The sequence below is a fragment of the Mustela lutreola genome, chromosome 7 (genome assembly GCF_030435805.1).
Source record: "Mustela lutreola isolate mMusLut2 chromosome 7, mMusLut2.pri, whole genome shotgun sequence".
NCBI lineage: Eukaryota > Metazoa > Chordata > Mammalia > Carnivora > Mustelidae > Mustela > Mustela lutreola.
This window is the reverse complement of record NC_081296.1, coordinates 14,549,277-14,571,567: the sequence shown is the minus strand read 5'-3', so window position 1 is coordinate 14,571,567 and position 22,291 is coordinate 14,549,277. Positions and strand designations below refer to the sequence as shown.

General features: G+C 48.3%; 1 protein-coding gene and 1 long non-coding RNA gene across 3 annotated transcripts in view; one reads left to right on the top strand and one right to left on the bottom strand.

Moving 5' to 3' along the window:
* Nucleotides 1-5,414: 5,414 nt before the first annotated feature.
* LOC131835649 (uncharacterized) lies at nucleotides 5,415-20,910 on the bottom strand. 2 transcript variants are annotated; one of them, XR_009355287.1, is made up of 5 exons: nucleotides 20,782-20,910; nucleotides 19,337-19,452; nucleotides 11,219-11,333; nucleotides 7,586-7,737; nucleotides 5,415-6,391 (listed from the first exon to the last, which is right to left on the bottom strand). It is a non-coding gene; the product is annotated as an uncharacterized LOC131835649 (long non-coding RNA). The 2 variants fall into 2 exon arrangements; XR_009355288.1 differs by having other exon boundaries at nucleotides 19,343-19,452.
* RGMA (repulsive guidance molecule BMP co-receptor a) overlaps nucleotides 20,907-22,291 on the top strand; it is a 44,781-nt gene continuing 43,396 nt past the window's right edge. Inside the window, exon 1 of the mRNA XM_059180074.1 lies at nucleotides 20,907-21,141. Within this exon, the coding sequence (XP_059036057.1) occupies nucleotides 21,128-21,141 (14 nt within the window). The 5' untranslated portion in view covers nucleotides 20,907-21,127. The remainder of the gene's footprint in view (nucleotides 21,142-22,291) is intronic.

Sequence of the window (22,291 nt, the reverse complement as noted above, 5' to 3'; positions counted from 1 at the left end):
CCACACCACTGAGAACTGGTGGGTCAGGTTGTCCTGGGAAAGGTTCCACTCTTCTTTGGCACAGATATTTGGGCAACAAACTGAGCAGAAGGCCACTGGGCATCATCTTCTGAGCCAGGACCATCAGCCTTTAGCCTGATCCAGCCTTCAGTTCCACATCCAGTGTTGGGAGGAACAAGGTTGTCCCATCCTGGCCCTTCTCAAAAGCAGTTCCTTGGGGCCCTCAAGTTCCCTTCGATCGTCGTGGCCAAAGCATCTTGTCCGGACCGTGTAAGCACCTTGGGCTTCCAGCAGGACCGGAACGGCTTACTCCCCGTGCGTGCTGTGCACACCTGTCCCCTGAGCTCAGCGAGCCTCAGGACGCTCTGCTCCCAGAGTAAAGCAAAAGCCTCTCACCTCAGTCCTCAGAGACTGAGCTCCAGAGCCTTTTTAATAGCTCCTAATGTTACTTTTCTACTCTCATCATGAAACAAACATTATTTTATAATAAATGTGTTTTTACTGTCAAAAAAAAAAAAAAAAAAAGATGGACTTTCTCTGTGACTCTGAGTATGTGTCTAAATAGACCTAAGTTTATTAGATTAAACCAGTGGTTCTGGGGTGCCTGGGTGGCTCAGTGGGTTAAAGCCTCTGCCTTCAGCTCAGGTCATGATCTCAGGGCCCTGGGATTGAGCCCCACATCGGGCTCTCTGCTCAGCGGAGAGTCTGCTTCCCTCTTCTCACTCAGCCTGCCTCACTGCCCACCTGTGATCCCTGTCTGTCAAATAAATAAATAAATAAATAAAATCTTTAAAAAAAAAAAAAAGAAAGAAAAGAAAAAGCAGTGGTTCTCACATTTGGCAATGTCTGGAGACCAGAGTTAGCCTCATGGGTGTCTACATCACACAGCTGAACGGGGCACCTGAATTAGGAGGGCCCAAGCCCCACACTTGATTTAATGCTCTTCTGGTGAGTCAAGGTCAGGGATGCCACTCAACAACCTAGATCACGTAGGTCAGTCCCACAGCTCAGCAAAATAGTATCAAAATATCCGCAGTGCCAAGATGGAGATATCCTGGGTCTGACCGTGTGAAATAGCTGATAATCTGCCATCTCTGACGGACACATAAAATCACAGGGTACGGTGCCGCCTCGTGGAACTCTCCTTTACATCTTTATAAGATTTATTTTGTCAAAATATTTACAGACCAGAAAACAGGTCCTCTCACAATCTGCACGTTTCTGACCTCTTCGTTCACCACAAAGAAGCCTCTTTAAATCTGCCCCCGATTCGTGCCCTCGTGTCTTTATTTATCTGTCGTGGTTTTTGTAGGAAAGTAACACACACAAGTGCCGCTGATATTCAAGGTTCTGAAACAGTCGGGCGTCTGGGTGGCTCAGTGGGCTAGGCCATTGCCTTGGGCTCAGGTCATGATCTCAGGGTCCTGGGGTCGAGTCCCGCATCGGGCTCTCTGCTCAGCGGGGAGCCTGCTTCCTCCTCTCTCTCTGGCCACCTCTCTACCTACTTGTGATCTCTCTGTGTCAAATAAATAAATAAAATCTTAAAAAAAAAAAAAAAGGTTCTGAAACAGTCTAGTTGACAGGGACTGTCCTGCCGGTCCTGTCCCCCGCCCCCGTTCTCCTTCTCAGAGCAAACCTGTTGATCACTTTTTCATCTGTCCCTACAGACGTTCTGAAAATGGGGCATTCTCCCCACACGGTTCCATTCTAGCTTTCCTTGGGATGTCTCTTATCGGCCCACCTAAAACATTCACCAGCGATCCCCTGTGCCTGGTCCAATCCTGCTTTGCTCCCCATTTCTCGGGGGCCACCAACTTCAGTAACGGGGACTGCAAACGTTCCAGAGTCTTCTCTCCAGCAACTCTGCCTCCTTATTAGATTCCCTTACCCACTCCCCTTTTGAAGTCCTGGCTGAATTAAAAAATAACATTCATTTTCCATTTCCTAATTTCTCCCCCTCGGAGCTCTTTGTCACAGAATGTATTATTGCTCTATTTAAGGTCTGTGGGGACCCAGCGCCTGTCAACGTTGTTGAACAGAATAAGAAGCTCTTGAGCTTGAACCAGGCCAAACCTATACATAGACTTGACCCTCATTTCTGTTCCAGAAAGAGCAGGAAAGAGTCTGATGTTGGAGGCTCTGATTTCCCTCCTATCGATTCCCACATGCAGGGGGAAGGAGGGGCCTTCTCCCCCCGTGCGTGTGAGCGTGAGTGCATGGCACCACACATCTGCTCATAAATTATTAATCCCATCTTTGAATCAAAAAGGGGGAAAGACAAGCAAAAGCAGCCAGAAAAGCATAAGCAGGCAGAGAACACCAATTCAAGAGAACGATTAATTATTTAGAGGTATTTAACCACTGTCTTGATTCAAGGGCAACATTTCTCGTTGGGAGAAGTGAGAAGTCTGCAGGAAAATGTGGCTCCGGCCGCAGCCAGCAGCACATGGCGGCTGAGAGGCCAGCAGGTCCCAGGGAATCTGCCTTATGTTTCCTTCCTGACTTCCCATATCCCACAGCCGCCACACTCTGTCTCCCAGAGGGAAAGCTGCAAGCTCCGGTTTCCCCTGGCCCTCCAAGGTGAGAATGAGGTGCCCTGGGAATGGTTGTCCCGACTGATGTCTGAAGTGGCAGCTCAGTAACAGAAAGAAGGCTGGACTTCACCCTTACGGATGGGGGGCGAGGAGTGTGGTCTCAGAAACCCAGGCGGGTCTGGCATTCATGTCCCCCAGGCACCGCTATCCTCATGCTCCAAGATGACTGGCGGAGAGGATGGGGAAGCCAGATCTGGGGATGCCTGTCCCATCCCCAGTGGAACAAGTGGGTGGCTTGAAGGAAGGCCTTCCAGCGGCTCTCCTGGCTTACCTTGTTCTGCTTCCCGGTGCTACTACCATTCTGTCCTTCCAGGCACCGATGGGTTTGTCCTGGTTGCGACCACATTCCTGTCTAAATGAATGGCTTGAGATGCGGATGTTAGGGAGACAGGTGCAGGCTCAGCTAGGAGCCAAAGAATGGCACGGGGGCTTTCGGAATGGTGAAGTTGCCTCAGGATCAAGTTCCCAGACTCCTTGCCCTCGAAAAGCCTGTACAGCTTTGGCGGGAAAGGGAGGGTAGTAGGAAAAGACGTGTAACATAAAGTGTACCATTTTTTACCAAATTTACCAATGTCAACCATTTCAAAGCATACAGTTCAGCGACATTAAGTGCATTCACACTGTCGTGCGACCTTCACCACCATCCGTCTCCAGAACTTTCTCATCATCCCAAACTGCTCCCCATCCTCCCCTCCCCCAACCCTGGCAACCACCATCCTTCCTGCGTCTGTGCCTCGGACTACTCCGGGCACCTCAGAGAAGCGGAATTATACAGTATTTGTCTTGTTGCAACTGGCTTATTTCACTTAGCGTGATGACCTTGAGGTCCATCTCTGCCGCTGCGGCATGGGTCAGGATCTCATTTTTGGAACATTCTGCTGAAAGTCTCATCTTCTAAGTGGGACGAGTGTTGACTCTGGAGTTCCTAGAAAGGAGGCCTTTAACCAAACCTAGGATAAGTCTCCCAGCTCCTGTAATACGGATTTCCTTGTTGCTTAATTAGATTCTACGGGGCATTTTCAGGGAAGCGTACAGTATGAGCCCGTCGTGCTTCCTGTGATAGTTCACACAAATCATGTCCAATGCCCTCCAGAATGCTGTGTGCATAGAAGTTATTACTGTGTAGATGAACCAAAGAATGAATGCACGCTCCTCCTATGTCTGGAGCTGACCTGTTTGAGTGCTGTATTAGTCACGGCCTCCAGAGAAATGGAACCGGATATATACAAGCAGATTTATTTTAAGAAATTGGCTCACATGATTGTGGGGGCTAGCAAAAAATTTGCTGGGGAGGCCAGCAGGCTGGAAACTCAAGCAGGGTTTCTACGTTTCGGTGGGGAGGCAGAATGCCTTCTTATCGCTAAACCCGTCTTCCTCTCAGTAGCCTTCAACTGGTTAGATAAGGCCCACCCACATCATGGAAGGTACTTTCTTTAAAACTCAACTGACTCAAAAAAGGTAAATAAAGAAAGTCAACTGACTGCAAATGTTAATCGTGTCTAAAAAGTACCCTGCACTAGTGTTTGGGCAAACTGGGCACCATAACCTAGCCAAGTGAACACGCAAAATGACCTATCACAAATACATACCTCCCGAATCTAGAGATTTATAAAAATGCAAGTTACTATGGATACTTCTAAAGGGCAGGAAAATAAGGATGTTAAAGATGGACAACTGTTAATAATAAGATCACCATGAGCTTGTAATCACAAAGTCTGGAATTGGGATGTTGTTTCTATTTATATCCTGCTTGCTTAGAGAAAATATTTGAAGAATCAGAGTCAAGAGCAAAAACCAAGAAATTGTCAAGAGAGCTGAAATTGAGCTTCCCTGAATGTTCACTTTAGTAGGTAATAAAATCACATATTATTTTATGTTTACTAACTCAGGATTTTGGAACTCGGAAGATCTCAATTTGGAAACCACTGTTTCATATTCACAAAATCCAGGACTAAAGAGATGAATTTACAAAATGTCACACTCTATGAAGCCATGGGCCTCAGCCACACTGCAACCAGTTCACACATTCAAATTAACCTGACCTTTATAGAGCACCTACTGCATACCAGGCTTTCTGACAGATACCTTGCTAGATACTGGAAACACATGCCAGACTTTTTAAAATCACTACCATCACAATGATATTTTAAGAATGTAACTATTATCCCGGTTTTCCAGAAGAAAGTATTGAGTTGTAGAGCATAAGGGATTTGCCTGAGGTCACAAAGCTACCAGGCCAGTTACTGGAATTCAAACCCAGCCAGCAGGGGCCTGGGTATGTATCCTTGTCCATCATATGATACTGTTTACAGTAGGGAAAATAAAAACATATGCAAAGGTTTTCAGGGTTTGCTTTTTTACTGTTAGGAAGGACAACATGAGACAAGAGTCTTAGAACGTGCCTGGCGGTTTTGCAGCTAAGAGAAGAGCAGAGAAGCGCGGTGAGCAGAGAAGCGCAGTGCGCATAGATCCAGATTTTGTGGGACCTGAGGCACATGTCATCTGGGGAGTGTCTTTCAGATACAAATCTATGAACACAAAATTAGGTGCCAAAATGAATATTCACTTAGCACAAGAAAACACCACACTGCAAATTTTAAAAAGTTGATCAAATACTGCAAACATTACAGTTTGCAGGAAAGAAAAGAAAGAGACAAAAGGAAAGAAAGAAAGAGACACAATAATTTCATTCATGATCTGCCTGATTCACCTCTGCAATACTTTCATCCCTATATGTTTGTCCTGCCCACTCTTCGATTGCCCCATCCTATAACAATGCAATATTTTTTACAGAGAAAATGGATAATGTTGTCCTTCCTCTCCCATGGTGGATAGAAATTTTATTTTTATTCTTAACAGTTTAGAACCAATTCTTTGCACTTCTTGCTAATTTCTGGGGCGGCTGTGTAAATTTCAGGATTGTTGTCAAAACTGAGAAAAACTTCTGAAGGTTTATATATGAGCTGTGAAATTTCAGGGTATTCCGAGTTTTCTTGGGCGGTGACTCATCTTGCTGTCCTCAAATTCTCTGAATTGATGAAACTCATTAACCACTTTGCTGTCGATGTCCTCATTATATTATGTGTTTTAAGTTTAAATTATATTGTTGATATCCATGTTTGTGTGCAAATCAGCAAGAAACTTCTATCTTTTCCCAATGTGTACAAATGTTTGATCCTTTCAGTTAACTAATCTAGTTATCAAAAAATCTGAGGGCTTAGTCATCACTTCCATTAGAAAGAGAATATCTTTCTCTTAATGAATTTCTACCTTTGACATTTCTTTAAAATTTTTTCATAATCTTTAACGTCAGAATGATTTCTATCAATTTCATGGTTTTTTAAATTACATTTTGTATATAATCCGTTAATTTGCTCTCAGCTCTTTTTTGTTTGGTTTCCCATTATTATTTTATATTAGTTCACTGGAGTAGAGTTGACCACATGTTACATTCACTTTGGGCATACGACATGGGAATCCAATTTCTGTACACTTATGCTGCTCTCAGTTCTTTAATAAATTTAAAGACGACACAATAGGTTCATTTTCATCCAAATTAGGAGTCTGTGTTTTCTCACTTCTTTTATTGACATGTTCCAAAGCATCCTTCCAAATTCTAAGAAAAATGCATATTGAAGGTTTATCAACTTTTTTGCGTAAGCTTTGAATGCTTCTCATTTATGTTCGATCTCCTCTTCCAAGTCTTCAAAAATATATTTTGGAGCTCTCAACACATCCTACACTGCAAGGCTCGAACAGCTTCATCATGGGCAGAGATTCTCAAGACACTTAAATTCCTTAAAGAAAAAAATCCAAGCTTAGCCAACCTGAAAAGAAAACATGTAACAGATAAAACATAGGAAGTAGTCAACAACTTTAGGTATGGCAGGGGCAGTGAGGGACAAGGACGGGACATGCCCAAGGTGGCTCCTGATTGCAATGAAAATATTTTATTTTTGCAAATTGACAAAAAGGTATGACTGTGCAAACACACTGGCCTCCTCCCAGACCTCAGAAGGACCCTGAAATAGAATCTGCAAGGTGGAGAGGAGGTATCCCGACAAGGATGAGATAAAGCAAGACAGGGTGCAGGGAACCGTGGGCAGATGAGCCTGCGGAACAAGGGCAGATCAAGGTCACTGAGAAAGGTCGTGCCGTGGATGGTGAGATGCTCTGGAGGGTTTAGTGTTTCTTCCCAGTGTATAGGGAAAGGGAAAATGGGAAGTTAGCTTTTATTGGGTACAGAGAGTAAGCTGGGAAGGTGCAGAAGTTCTGGAGACGGACGGTAGTGATAACTGTACACCAATGTGAATGTGCTAAATGCCCGGAAGTACCACTTAAGAAGACTACAATGGTCAATTTCCTGTTATGTACGTTTCACCACCTACATACATTTTAACACAAACACATTTTCACATTTTAACAGTTTTTTAAATTGAGCTCATTATAGATTCATGGTTGTAATAATATGGAAAATTTTCTGGGGTGTCTGACTGGCTCCAGTCAGTAGAGCATACAACTCCTGATCTTGGTTGTGAGTTCAAGCCCCAAGCTGGGTATAAAGATTACTTAAAAAAAAATTTTTTTTAATCTTTAAAAAAAAAAAAATAAAAGGAAAAAACCTTATACTTTACCTATTGTAAAGTTTGTCCCCTGGTAATTCTTTGTAAGACTCTGGTACAATATCACAGCCAGGATATTTACACGAGTACAATTAATGTATTCTGACTCCCCCATTCTACTTGTATGTGTGTGTGTGTGTGTGTGTGTGTGTGTGCAATTTTACTGCCCAAATGGGTTTGGGTATCCACCACCACCGTCAAGCTAGGACAGTCCCACCACAGGGATCCTTTATGCTGCTCTTTTATAATCACATCCACAACCCTCCAACCCTGCTCCCCATCCCAAACCCCTGTCCTCCATTTACAAAATGGTATCCTTTCAAGAATGGCATGTGAATGGAATCATACCTTCATCTCACTCATACAGACCTTCTTGGTTTGATCTTCTGCACCCAGCATCATTTCCTGGAGGTGCATCCAATCTGATACAGGTCTCAGCGGCTGGCTCCTTCTCATTCTTGGGTACGCTCCATGGCTGTGTCCCAGTTTGCTTAACCACCTATTATTAAGGGACATCTGGCCTATGGAAGGACAGTTTGGGACTATTACGAATAAAGCTGCTCTGAACTTTTGAGGATAGGGCTCTGGGTGAACATGAGTTTTTATTCCTCTGGGGTAAGTGCTCAGAAATGCCCTTGCTGGGGTCTCTAGTAGTTGCATGTTTGTTTGTTTGTTTTTTAAGTAATTGCCCAACGGTTTTCCAGAATGTGTTTGTCAGCTCTGTTCCATTCTACATTCCCACCCACAACGTATGAGCGATGTAGCTTGGGTGTGTCCTCACCAGCATTTGGTGATGTCCCTGGTTTTATGTTGGCCATCCTGATAGGTGTGTAGTGGTGTCTCCCGATTCCGATGTGCGTTTTGCGAATGACGACTGATGCTGAGCATTTTTTCATGGGGTGAGGTGTTAAGCACGGGAGTGAGTGGCAAAATGGGCACTTCTGAAGGGTTGTTATTGGAAGGGGTTCCCATAGTCCTTGGTGACAGCCACTGGGGGCCTGAGCTGGGCCTTGGAAGCCAATGGACAGAGAGGGGTGGGCTTGGAGGAGTCCAGAAAGGCTTTAGGAAATAAAATGGGCCAAACATGGCAACCAGTGAGATACGGGGAGGAGACTTCCTGCCGAGGAAGACAGAGGAATCCAGAATAGAATTCGGTCTGGCAATGTTGAGGTTTGCCCATGAAACATCCAGGTCACTCAGAGCATTTGGATATGAGTGTTCAAAATCAGGACTGAACCTGGGCTGAAAACATGGATTTGTAAGCTCCTCAATTTCCTCCACTAAACTTTGCAGGGGAGGGACCTGATTTTTTGAACTTCTAGTTTACTGGTTCCCCTGGTAGGCCGAGGACCCCAGGCATCTGGGGACCACTGCAGAGGACCCAACAATCCACATGCACACCAAGAATTTCCAGGAGCACATGACTCCCCTCACACACCTAAGTGTTATTTTTCAGTTATAGGTAGATTGGGTTATAATTTCACAGATCTGTTTACAAAATGTAATTTTAGATTTTTCCATTATGACTACTTTTCAGGGAGATAAGAAAATCTCTCAAACTGGTGTAAGAGCATACAGAATGTTTAATCATCTAGAAGTGGCCGTGACTTCTGGCTAGTTCGTCTCCTTGGGGACAAGGGGTCTCCACTGCTCTGAAGCCCCCGCCCTTGGGGTCCCCAGATATTCTTTCAGTGAAGGCGACCTTCCACCTGCTGCCCTGGGAGACTCCCTGCCCTTCCACCTGCCCCCAGGCTTTCCCACCAGTTCCTCTGTAGGTAACAGGTGGCTGTAGACCTTCCTGCTGAACTTGAGAATCCTCCTGCCCAGACTACCCCTTGCAGAAGCCCACCTTCCCCAGGGCCAATCCCCTCTGAGTTGTGCCTGGACCCCCTCCATGCCCCACTCACCCCTCGGGGGAAAATGCTGCCAGCTGTGCACCCCAGGGGCTTTTTCCCACACCTGCTGTGAGATTTCCTTTGCTGCCTTTATAAAGACGGTAGAATTACTGTTCTCCAAAAGCACAATTCCCTCACTCCACCCCCTACCACTACCCCCACCTCTGTAGTATGAAAACACCAAGACAGGCAGAAGAGCAAATCATGGGGTCTCCGTAGGACTGACTTAGTGCCCCAAAGCACCGGGCTGTACCTGTCCACGTATAATACAGCCTGCACTGGACTTGGCCAAAACACAGTGACTATGGAGTCCAGCCTTGCCTCTGGCATCTCATAAAATGGCTGCTTAAATATAATTGCAAAGAAATTGAGGTTCTCTTTGGGAGGGAGCGGGGGGGGGGGGGGCGGGGCGGGGAGGACAAGCTTCGGCCTGCTCTGTTGCAATCACTGAGTCTTTGTGACACGGAAGCCGTAGGTCAGATCCAAGATCTCACTGTAGACCGGAGGGAACTGTTGTCTCAGGAATTCGACACTGGGCTCTTATCTTATAACAAGTCCCCTGAAGTCTCCTGTACTGAGAATTAGCAAAGATGATGACACAGGGGACAACAAGGGGACCCCTGCCTGCTGTCCGTCTACAACCATTTAGCTGATTCTGTTTTCCAGCTCTTGCTTCCGAAAGCTTTATCGTGCTTTTCCAACAATGGGAAAAATTGGAAAGCTTCGATTTTCTTATATTTGTCTTTATGCCTTATTTTTGGAGTTTTCTAAAATTAAAAATCCGATGTCCAGACCCTGGTTATTTAAAAACAGGCAAGTTAACTTCCGCTGCATAAAATTTCCCTGGAGGCCCTGAGATCCCTAAAGGGAAGCCATCTGAGGAAGCCGGGAGGTAGGGAAGGAGAGGGAGAGAGTCGTCGAGAAGACACCGCTCTTACTCTGCTTCCTCAGTTTTCCTTCCAGAATCTTCTCGGGCCTGTGATCCAAGGACCTCACACCCCCACCACACACCCTGTGCCACCTCCCACATCTGTGCCAACCCGGGGGCCCACCGGAATTTGGCATCACTGCCCCTCCCCAGAGTGATGGAGGTGCCCCAGTTCCTACGCTGGGTAAGGAAAAGGCCTTCTCAGCAACTGAAAGGAGGTGGTGTCATTCTTTTGAGGCTTAATGCAAGAAGTCCCCCAAGCCTCCCCTTAACACAGAATGTCGTAGGCACAATTACATGGAGAGCCTCTCCCTGAAATCTGTAGAGCCAATGATTTGGGGAGTTCACAGATTTTCAGGGGGAAAAAATGGAGAAATATATATGCATTTGTTAGCTCTTTGTTGTGTCAAGAAAGGATTTTTTTTTAAGGTTATTTATTTATTTATTTATTTGACAGAGAGAGATCACAAGTAGGCAGAGAGGCAGGCAGACAGAGGAGGAAAGTAGGCCCCCTGCTGAGCAGAGCCCAATGCGGGGCTTGATCCCAGGACCCTGAGATCATGACCTGAGCCAAAGGCAGAGGTTTAACCCATTGAGCCACCCAGGCACCCCTAGGAAAGAAAGGATATTTTTAAAAGAACTACTTTCTGCTAGCACTTTTTAAGAAAAAGCACTTGAACTCGGGCACAAATATAGGTATGCAAACACACCACACAGAAAGAGAAACCCTCCCGAGTACGAAAGAGCCCAGCAGTGGACGACAAACCTCAAGCTTTCTGAAAAGCCAACCACTGCTCCAGAAGCCCTGGTTTGGGTACAAGTCCCCTCCCTCTGCCGTGTGCAGGGACCCAGGCTACATCTCCATCATTGCTCAGCAAAGAGCAGTGGGTTCAAGGGCCCCGATGTTCTGCTGGGAGCTACTCTTGGAAACGTAGGTAAGAGCATATATTGGCTCTTCTGAAATCCATCCCCTCCCTGGAGAAAGAGTAGAAGCATGACGGACAGACAACCAAAGTCGAGGCCATTATTTACCCCTTAAGGATGGGTTTCCCAGGTCAACTTAAGTCTGAATCTTTGACTTCAGGGGTGACAGAGGCCTGGCCCAAAGGGCAGCCTGCTCTGCAGTATAGCCTGTTCCTGGGTCCACTGTGCAAGGAAGGCTGCCTGCTTTCATCTTACCACCAAGCCTTAGTCGCTCCAAATGCCCCACAAAGACCCAGTAAGGCATCACTGGACACCACGTAGTATGCGCTGGATGCCCATCGGATCGCTGTGTACACGACTCCGCACAGACCTGCAGAATGGAGAAATAGAAGCCTTCATTCGGATGAAGATGCTGATGCCACAGCTTTGCACCAGGAGGGAAGGCCCCATGTTATTCCCAAGGGGGGACACACCCCTGACCCAGGTTATATAAGCCTAGCCTCTTAGTCACTGTTGGCTTTTCTTTGCAAATGCACGTTTTGGGCATTGCTTCCAGCAGCATCAGCCATGGCCAATTTATATTCTAATGGGAGGAAGGACAGGGCCTCTCGGGAGCTTGGCGGGCCAGGCCGGAATCAATTTCCCTCCTCCTTGCAAATGTTCTTCCACCTGAACGTGTGCCTCTGAGGGCACATGAGGAAAAAGATCATCAAGAAACAGCACTTGCAGATGAAGCTCATTCTGAAAAGGGACAAGCTGGTGAACAGGCCACCAGAAAAGATAAAAGACGGAAATACAAAGGGCCGATAAATAGATGTAAAATAGTGAATGCAACTGGTAACTTTTTAAAAATGTGAACTGAAACAGTGAGATTCAATGAGTGATATAGTGCATGTATGTCTAGTGTATCCAATTGACAAAATAATGTTACAGTCGATCTTGTGTCCTAGGGTCTGAGGAAGCTGACCCCAGAGAAGGAGTACAAACAATGGCCATTTTTCTAGAAGTCAGTTTTTCTCCACTTAGCAAACCTCAGAAACCTGCATATCTTCCATCACGACACCTGCACAAATGCATTCTAGGAAATAATGACAAATATACAGGGATATCCTTATGTAAGGACGGTCTTTAAATACTCCAACAGAGGGGTGCCTGGGTGGCTCAGTTGTTAAGGGTCTGCCTTTGGCTCAGGTCATGATTCTAGGGTCCTGTGATCAGGCCCTGCTTTGGGCTCCCTGCTGGGCGGGAAGCCTATTTCTTCCTCTCCCTCTGCTGCTCCCCTGCTTGTGTTCCCTCTCTCACTGTGTCTCTCTCTGTCAAATAAATAAATAAAATCTTTAAAAAATAAAAATAAAAAGATAATAAATACCCCAACAGAAGGGGTTGATGAAATCAGTTACGGTATACCTAAGTGATAGAACAGGGGACGCTTACAGGGTAACAGGATGGTAGTTGTGTATTTGTTGAAATGGAAAGCAGTTCAAAATATACTGTTCCATTGTAAAAGAGTTTCAGGCATAGTAAACATAGGGGCACCTGGGTGGCTCAGTCGTTAAGCATCTGACTCTTGGTTTGGGCTCAAGTCATGCTCTCAGGGTCATGAGATCCAGCCCTGTGTCAGGCTCTGCACTCACAACATGGAGTCTACTTGTTCCTTTCCCTCTGTTCCTCCCCCCACTTCCAAGTGCTCTCTCTTTCTCTCTCTCAAATAAATAAATAATCTTTTAAAAAAAAAAATAATAGTGAGTGTATTTTTTTTTTGCTTAATTCATCATTTCTTTTTTTTTAAATATTTTATTTATTTATCAGAGAGAGAGAGGGAGAGAGCAGGCACAGGCAGACAGAATGGCAGGCAGAGGCAGAAGGGAGTAGGGAGAAGCAGGCTCCCTACTGAGCAAGGAGCCCGATGTGGGACTCGATCCCAGGACGCTGGGATTATGACCTGAGCCGAAGGCAGCTGCTTAACCAACTGAGCCACCCAGGCGTCCCTAATTCATCATTTCAATCAATAAATATTACTAAGCAAGAAGAATGCATCAAAGACCAAGACAGATAGCACCCCACTCATAAAGATTGCATTTATTGCAGTGATGGGGCCTGGGGATTGGACAACAATAAAAAGTCAGTGAGACAATTATTATAGTGTGAAACTGCTAGGCAGGGAATTAAAGTAGGAGACATAACAGAGATGTTTCTGAATTTTAAACTGAGATGCCAGTAAGAGAAGGAGAAAGGAGTGAGAGTGGTCCAGGCATCAAAAACAGCTTGTGCAAAGGTCCTGAGGCAGGACTGAGCTTTAGACAACATGGTCAGACCTAGCTAGACCATGTAGCTAAAGCCAAGTGAAGGAGGGACAGTATGGTAGATAAAGACAGAGAGGGGGTTGGAGCTGGATCATGTGGGGATCGTTAAACCAGGGTAAGAAGCTGGGATTTTTTTCTACGTGCTATGGGAAGAACTGCAGGTCTCAAACGGGAGGTATGATCTCATCAGTGTTACTAAACTTCACACTGGCTGCTGTGTGCAAGAACGAATGTAAGAGCCAAGGATGGAGGCAGGGAATCAGGTCACCCGGGCTGCTGCAATCGTCCACGCCAGGTCCCAGGGTGGCTTGGACCTGAGGGGCACGTGGCAATGGAGAGAAATTGGATACGGTCAGGATTTATTGCGGAGTCAGTACCAGCAGTATTTGCTAGTGGATGGGTGACTCGGAGGACTTCCCCCTCGTCCCTCCTGTTCCAGATGCTTCCAGCTCCACTTCCCTGCCAAGGTTCATCCATACGCCCTGCCTTCGGGTTTTGTGGGATGATCAGTCCCGTAAACTAAGTCTTCCTCTCCTCAAACTACCTCCAGCTGCTTTTCATTCCTTGCAAGGGAGGTCATTGAGCACCTGCTGTGTTACAATCCTCCCAACGGCCCTGTAAGGAGGGCACAGCCATGGAAACAGGCAAAGCTCAGAGAGATGAGGTGACCTTCCCAGCTCAGAACAGCAGAGCGAGGATTCAAACCCAGGACTTTGGGGTTCAGAGCAAGCATGTCCTCCTCTCCACTATGCTGGATCATCGAGATGTATCCGGCTGCTAGCTAACCCGCAAATACGGCTAGTTAAGCACTGAAATCTCAGCTCCCTCATTGCACGGAAGGAGAACAATGGCCGCCTACCCACACTAATTTCCCAGCCTCCCTTGCAGCTGGTATGGACATTCAACTTTCTCCAGTGGAGTCTTAGAGGAAATGAAGAATGTGGCTCCTCCACACCCTTTCTCTTTCCTGCAGGCTGCAAGCCGGGCTTGGCAGTGTGCCGGCTTCAACGAGGCAGATCGCAGTCTTTGCGGGGGTTGTGGAACAATGACTCAGAAGGAGCCTGAATCCCTGAATGACCACATGGCCCTGAGCCTGCCTCCAGCCTGGAAAGCCCACCTAGCCTGGGTGTGTGAGAGAGGAAGGATAGAACTCTAATCTTTAAGTCATACCATTGCCAGGTTTCTTGGTACAGCATTCCAGCCTTATGTTAATTGATACATCACCTCGACATGATCCATCTATTTTAAATACCAGTGGTCTCTGTCGTTAAACACTAACTGAGCCCCTCAAACAGTACCTCCAGACAACAGGTAGACCCTTGAGTTTCCCTACTCCTGTCCATGGCTGAACGTGTCTAGTCTGTGGAACAGAGTCCATGCCTCATGCACTCCTAGGAGTACCTTCAAAACCCAGTTTAGGGGTGCCCTTGTGGCTCAGTAAGTTGGGCATCTGAATCTTTTTTTTCCTTTTTTTTTTTTTAAACAATTTTTATTTTATTTGACAGAGATCACAAGTAGGCTGAGAGGCAGGCAGAGAGAGGGGTAAGCAGAATCCCTGCTGAGCAGAGAGCCCAACTCGGGGCTCGATCCTAGGACCCTGAGATCATGACCTGAGCCGAAGGCAGAGGCTTAACCCACTGAGCCACCCACGCATCCGGGGCATCTGAGTCTTGATTTTGGCTCAGGTCGTGATCTCAGAGTCATGAAATTCAGCCCCACGTTGGGCTCAGGTTCAGTGAGGAGTCTGCTTGAGATTCTCTCTCTGTGTGCCCCCTTACACACACCTCTTTCTCTAAAATAAATAAATCTTAAAAAACAATAAATAAATAAAGCCAGTTTAAGTTGGAAACCAAAATCAACAAGACCTCCATGCATGAGAAATTTTTTACATACAATTATTTATAAAAATATTTGAAGTGTTACATTCTTTCTTGATAAATGCTTAACAATTGATAAAGCAAAACTTAACAATCCTCCAATCTATTGTTAAATCTTCTGGGAAAAGACCAATTTTATTTATTATTATTATTGAACTGGGTTTGTTCCAGAAAGACCAGCTTCTAGGGAGCACAGGCTCTGCCTTTCATACGTTAATAAATCATTTTACTTTTCAAAAACGTGGTGGGTTTGTCAGGGAGCAAGCCAAACACCCTAGTCGATCATGATGACAATTTATTTATATCAGACTGTGCGCTTCTTCCCACAGGTTCCAAATTTAGAGACCAACGTTAAGTTCCCCTGAAATAGGTGTGACTCAGTTACTTCCTGGTAAGTTCCACTGAATACTAAAATAAACCCAGTATCTCCCTGCGCTTCTCCATGGTTCACAAGTGTGACAAAGCTCTCCGGAGTCCACTAGGAAACCAATCTGCTTACAGAGCTTGCCTTGTGGACACTGGATACTTTTGGCTGGAGGTGACAATACAGTCATACTCCACCAGCTTCCGCAGCACTGCAGAAAGTAGGGTAAAAACCTGTTCCCCACAGTGGTGAGCATAGGTGTTTCCATAAGGCCATCAGGAAAGATGGAGAAAGGACGGGAAGGAAAAGGCGGGGCACACACTTAGTAGTGAGAAATGTACCAGTTTGGGATTCAGATGGACGCAGATTCCAATCCTGACTCTACTACGTGCTGTTCAACTCACAAAACTTCTTTAAACCTCAGTTCCCTAGAAAGACACCCACCTCAAAGAGCGTCATGAGGATGGAGGAAGTATCTATAGCTCATATAGAATGTTCTGGCAGACTTGGCACTGAGCCAGTGACTGCAAAACAAAACCCAAGCCGATCCTGCCTCGAGATAAAGAAGTCAGCAAGCCTGCCTTCTTTGCCAAGTCGCCATGAAGGAACGCAGCAGGCCAGCTGGCCTCAAGGTTTCTAAATTGTCAAGGACGGGCTTCTGCGGGTGCTCTTGTGGGGCGGGTGGATATGCTCGCTGACCACATCCCAGCTGTTCTCCTGCAACTGTGGCTGCCCAAACCTTCCAACTACTCTCATGGCTAAACCAGCCAGCAAAGCACAGTCAAGGCCTCATGGAAAAGTCTGTGTTCCAGTCACCTTCTTCTGCTGTCCAAGCTCACGCACAACAGTGAAGAACTGCTTTATGTGCTTTCTGTTCTGGAGGCTGGTCATCCCCTTTTTTTTTTTTTTTTTAATTTATTTGACAGAGATCACAAGTAGGCAGAGAGGCAGGCAGAGAGAGAGAGAGAAAGAGGAGGAAGCAGGCTCCCTGCTGAGCAGAGAGCCCGATGTGGGACTCCATCCCAGGACCCTGGAATCATGACCTGAGCCTAAGGCAGAGGCTTTAACCCACTGAGCCACCCAGGCACCCCATCCACTTTCTTAACAATAACGAAGTACAAAACCAAAAACAAAATAATCCTCGTGTGCCTTGATTATGGTCCTTACCGTTACACAGCCAACAACTGGCCTATAGGAAAAAAAGCTATAAAAAGCAACAGTGAATTCATTAGGCTTTTTTTTTTTTTTTCATGATGGGCACAGGCACTGGATTTTTTTTGGCTTCAACCCATGACCATAATATCAAATATGGAAAATCAAGTAATGCCCTCAGGACAGTTTTGAGGCTCCCTCCAATGCTGAGACCATGACCGTCGGTCTGATGGCCATCCACACCTACTCCTTCCAAGCTTGTCCTCATGACTTCCCAGTCTCTGTAATGAGCATTTACTCCCTCTGATACTTTGACATCCCTCCAGCTCCCAGTGAAGCATGTGGGTCCTCCATCAGCCCCTACTTCCCTGTACACTCAGCATCTTGAGTCATGTTCTGATAACATCATACCAAGACTATTAGGATCTTTTGCTGGTCTCCCACCTCCTATTTCTCCAAACCATCTTCCACTGACCTACCAAAAAGTGAGGCTTTATCTGCATCCTTCCTCTGCTCAGTAACCTTCGATGGCTCCCTATTACTCATTCTGCAACCAACGTTCTCCACGATACAGCCCTCAACTCCCTTCCCTATCACATCTCTCCTCCAGGACCCACATTCGCACTAGATTTAATCACTCCTTATTGAACTTACTGACCTTTTCCCATCCCCATGCCTTTTTCATGTGATTCTTCCCCCCGGAATTCTCACGCTCCTTCCCATGCGCCCCCACACTAAACTCAAATCCATCTATCAGAGATCATCTCAAGGGAGACCTCTTCCGTGAAGACTTTCCTAATCCTTCCAACTAGCAATAAATACACCTACCTTCTAAATCCCATGACCTTGAATTTGTACTTACTTTCCTTCTGTCTCTTGTTCCCCTCTACCTTGCAGTGTCAAGCCCTAAGCATCCATGGGGGCTTTTGAGCACGATCTGGTGGGAAGGGAAGGTGGGGAAATGGGCCTTCAAGCCACACTTGCAAAAGCATTGGTTTTACTACAATGAGATAGGAAGAGAGATCAGATAGGGCTGCTGAGGCACGCACAATCCCGCCCACACCATGCAGCCATGGAGACCTTCTCAGCCTCTTTCCTGTCTCGCACCAGACTGCAAGTATATGAAGGGGAGAGGCTGTTTTCCTTAAGTAAATGCCTGCCACAGGGTTGAGCACGACACCCGCTGTGGAGAGCTCCCGGACACGAAGCATGCTGGATTTATAAGAGCAGATAATGCCTGAGATGTGTCCAGCCTACACGGCTTCTTCCGGTCTGTGCTGAACAAACAGGTCTCCAGCACCCATTCCCTCCCGACGTCTTACTGAGGCCAAGTGTGGGACAGCCAGTCCCTCCTTCTTTAACAGGCTCCTATGAGAGCTTCTGACCTGCTTCTCCTATAAGCTGCCCGTTTACTTCTGAAACTGCAATTTACCCAGGAACCCATAATGGGGTGATCCCCCCATCCAAAGGCACAGCCCCCAATGCCAACCCTGAGTGAAGAGTCCTTCCAATTTACTTGGCATTGTATTGTCAGTGGGAAAGAATCCCTTCATGGGTTTCACCAGGAATCCACCTTCCCAGGGTACCCGCTCGGCCTGCAGCCGCCACCCCCCATTTGAAGCAGCCAGAGACAGCAAATTGCCCCCATGCCCTGGTAGTACCCACTTTCCCTGCACTGGGCATGGGGCCTCCTTCCTCCTGCTCCAGTCCGGAGGCCCCACTGATGCTGTACACTTTTCTGTAGGTGAAAGCTCTCTGCACAGAGTCGGGGCTTCCAGAAGGGGCATGGAGGGGGAACCAGCCACTGCACATATCCCTGATTAAAGAGAGAGAGAGAAGAGGAAGAGGAAACAGTGGCCAAGACAGGATGGGAGCCCCAGCTCTCCCGTTTTCCTATACAATTGTAAGGCCAGATTCTAACCTGTGCATGGGTGATGAGAGAGAAACTAACACAGACATGACTCTTGCTCTGAATTAGACCCTCACTGCCTTCACTTCCCTACCCCTTGTTTCTTCATGGCCTTTTTTTCTTTCTTTTTTTTTTTTTTTTTTTTTTTAGCACTTGAACCCAGGTTAGCCTATTTCCTGTTCCTATTTTTAAGGAATTCAGGCTCTCTGCAGCAAAGAAAGACAAGCATTCCCTGGAGCTTTCTATTAGGAATGTTTCTAGATTGTTCGTTGAAAGCATGTACATTTGTTAATTCGCGCCATAAACACACCCCACGGCCTCATTTAGCTCTGAGCGCTCATGTGTGCATTGCGACTACCTATGCATGGTTCCAACTTAATCAAATACTTAATGAGCAGCATTAATATTCGTTGCCTTCTCCACAGGAGCCTCCGCTCATCAAGGTAAATAACAGTGGGTTGTCTCCACAGCCTGTGGTTGAGCTAAGAATTATCTGCCCTTTCTCAAGACAGGGAAACTGTTGGTCCCCCAAGATGGGAAAACCCTGCTGGGTACTTTCCAAAGGCTTCACTGTAAAATGAGATGTTTCCACTTAACAGATGCTTTACCAACATCAATGTCAAGCAATCTGGAAGAGTAATAAGAGATCCACCATCCGGGTGATGGTCAGAGATCCTTCTAGCGTTCTATTATGTGCCAGACACTGGAGATCCGATGAGGACCTTTCCTCACAGTGCTTGCAGTCTAGTGGGAGAGACCTATACTTACACTTACGGAAAGGTCATCCTAGAGGACACAAAATCACGGAGTGAGATCAGGGTTTGTCAGGAAAAGCATGGGGTGCTGGGAGAGCCATTCCCTAAAGAAGAGATACTGGAGTTGAGCTGAAATGAGAACGGGGAAGGGATCAGTTATTCGCTATTAGGTTTGCAGCGCACACGTACGCGCGCACACGTGCACACACACACACACAGAGCAAAACTCCTGTATTTATACCTAAAGAAACTGAGGCCCAGCAGAGCTAAATATCTTGCCCAAGGTCAGAACTAATTATAGAAACTGCCCATCCCAGTATCTAATCCCTTCCTGCTAAATCAATGGATTTTATGTACCTCCCCACCATAGATTATTTCAATACACTTGGCCAATAAAACACAGAATATTGAGTTAAACCCACATCCCTCGAGACCACAAGCATAAATAACGATCGTGTTTTAATGCGGAGGATACCTTTTCATTGTGCAAATCCGAATTCTCATCGTATCATAATCCAAGACAGCTTGTTTTCAGGAGGAACGGGAAGGTCATAACCCTGTCTCAAACGCACTGGCAAATCTCTCTAACCGTGCAATGCTAATTTGGGCGTGAGCTATGTGTTTAGGCTGACTTCATGCCCCAGCTGGGGTTTCAGATTTGCACACGGCATTGGGTGGCTCTGTGCTGTTCACTGCAAGGGGACTCCGGAAGCCTCTGGGGACTTACCGCTAGCCTCCCAGTGTGTGCCTGCGCTGTGTGGCTGAAACATTCTTTTGAAAAGCCTGTGAGAATTCACTTGCAGTCTGTGCGTTTGCATGTAAAAGCAGGGACTGGAGAGAACCGCAGAGGATCACACTCTGACCCGAGGTTACCTCTGGGAAGCAGCTGCAGTGGGGAGGGCATGGGATACGCTCTTCTTTTTACTCTAGATACGCCCGAGTTGTGTAGAATTGTACACAGGAAGGTATTACATGTGTATAAATTCTTTTAAAGAAAAATCTTAGACAAAACTAACATCTCAGTAGAACAAAGGTGCGTCTCCGCAGGGAGCAGAGGCGTTTCTTCTGGACGTGACTATATTCCAGAAACCTCAGAGCAACTCCCGCGTTGACCAGCAGAGAACTGAAGGTGGAAAACATGCCCTCCCAGCATCCCAACGGGAAATCTGGAAAGTTGGAGGCACCTCGAGGGTCGCCGCCCTTACGACCCGCCCCCACCTCCCCGCGACAACGGGTGCACTTCGGCAAGTCCCGACTTCACCGTGTGCGCACCCAGCCACCCACCCCTGCCCCCCAACCCGTGCGGGTGCGGGAGGGTGGGGCCGCGGCGGGGCGGGGCCATCCGAGCCCGCTTCCCCACCTCCTCCCGCGTCCCCTCCCCGCCAGCCCCGCCCGCGCTCGCCCCCCGCCCGCGCCCGGGGCGCCTGGCCCGCCCCCTCCCCTAGCGCGCAAACGAACCTCGCTACGCGCTCGGCGGCGGCGGGCGGGGGCCGGGCGAGGGAGGGGGCTGGCCCGAGCAGCCCGACTCCGCAGTTGTTTCCCGAGCGCGGGCTGCGCCGCCCGAGCCGCTGGGCTGGGGAAGCACTAGCCGTTGGCTCCCGGGCCGGCCCCTCCAGGCGCTCGCAGGCATGCAGCCCGGGAGCAGGCGGCGTGCCCCGGGCCGCTGCTGAGCCGGCCGGGGCGGCGGGGACCAGCGCCTGCCGAGCCCCTCCCACCTTGCCCCGGGGCCGACGAGCGGCGCCCCGGCACCCTGCTCTTCGCCCGCAGCCCCGCCAGCGCCACCCCGCGCGGGCCGCAGGGGCTCATGCAGCCGCCAAGGTAAGCGCGGGCCGGGAGCGGGGCGGACCCGGCTCTGACATCCCCGAGGAGCCTCCCGCAATTGCGGGGGCCACGGCACTGCTCTGGTCCTCCCCGGCCCCGCGTCTCATCTAGCTTCAGTCTTGCCCAGATTTGGAGCTTTGCTGCGCCTCGATCGCTTTAGTCTTGGCAGCGGTAAAGTTTTTGTGGTTTAGCATTTGCTCTTTTTTCCGCTAAAATGCTCTCCCCGGGCCGCCGGCAGCGCGCGTGCTTGGACAGACCCGGCGAGCGTCTCTTCCACTGTGTGCGGGCTGGGAGCTCCCTCTCTCCCTCGCGGTCACCTCCTCACCGGGTAGCCGCACCGCCCGGCCGGCGCAGCCTGGACGGAGCCGGACAGAGGGCTGTCCCGCCGCGAACCCCTGCCGGGCTCCCCACTTCTGCTTCGCGCCTGGCTGCCTAGGCCAGCTGCAGGGACGCGGAACATGCGCCTGCCCCCGGGCGCGTCGGTGCTGCACCGTCTGGGCTCGGGTCCGACAGGTCCGTGGCACTGGGAGCTGCAGCGCGCAGGAAGGTGCGGGGCTTGGGTTCAGCGCTGAGGGGTCGGACTCCCGCGTGGCCCCGGCGTTCCCAAGTGGGCGGGTGGGCCCGGCGGGCGGGCACAGAGACTGTTCCGCGCCCGGCTCGAGCGGTGGCTCAGGCCAGGGAACTAGCTGAAGCAGGGGTACAGGTGTATTTAGGGGGAGGGCCGACGCGGGTGGGTAAGGGACGCTCGGTTGCAATTCCAGATTGCATCCTATTAGTGTAATTGCATTAGATTTGCTCGGAGGCAGAATCAATTTCCCCAGATTGAGATTTTTAATGGGAGCCTGCGAGTCGCTATTATGTGGTGCGGTTTCGGGAGGCGTTGGATTGTATTTCTTTTCTAAGTCGGGCGTCTGGCGGGCGGAGCACGGGAAATCGCGCCACCTAGCGGAGCTGGCCAGCTGCGCATTCCTTCTAGGCGATGAAGTTGGGTGTTCTCAAAACTAGGAGACTCCAGCGCCAGGCCGGGAGGCCAGAGGAGCCCTCCCGGGAAGAGCAGTTACGCGCGGATCTAGAGTCGGGTTGAGCGAGAGCCTCCCTGACCCCCAGCTCAGCAAGCCAAGCAAGCCAAGCTCAAGGGACAGAATTA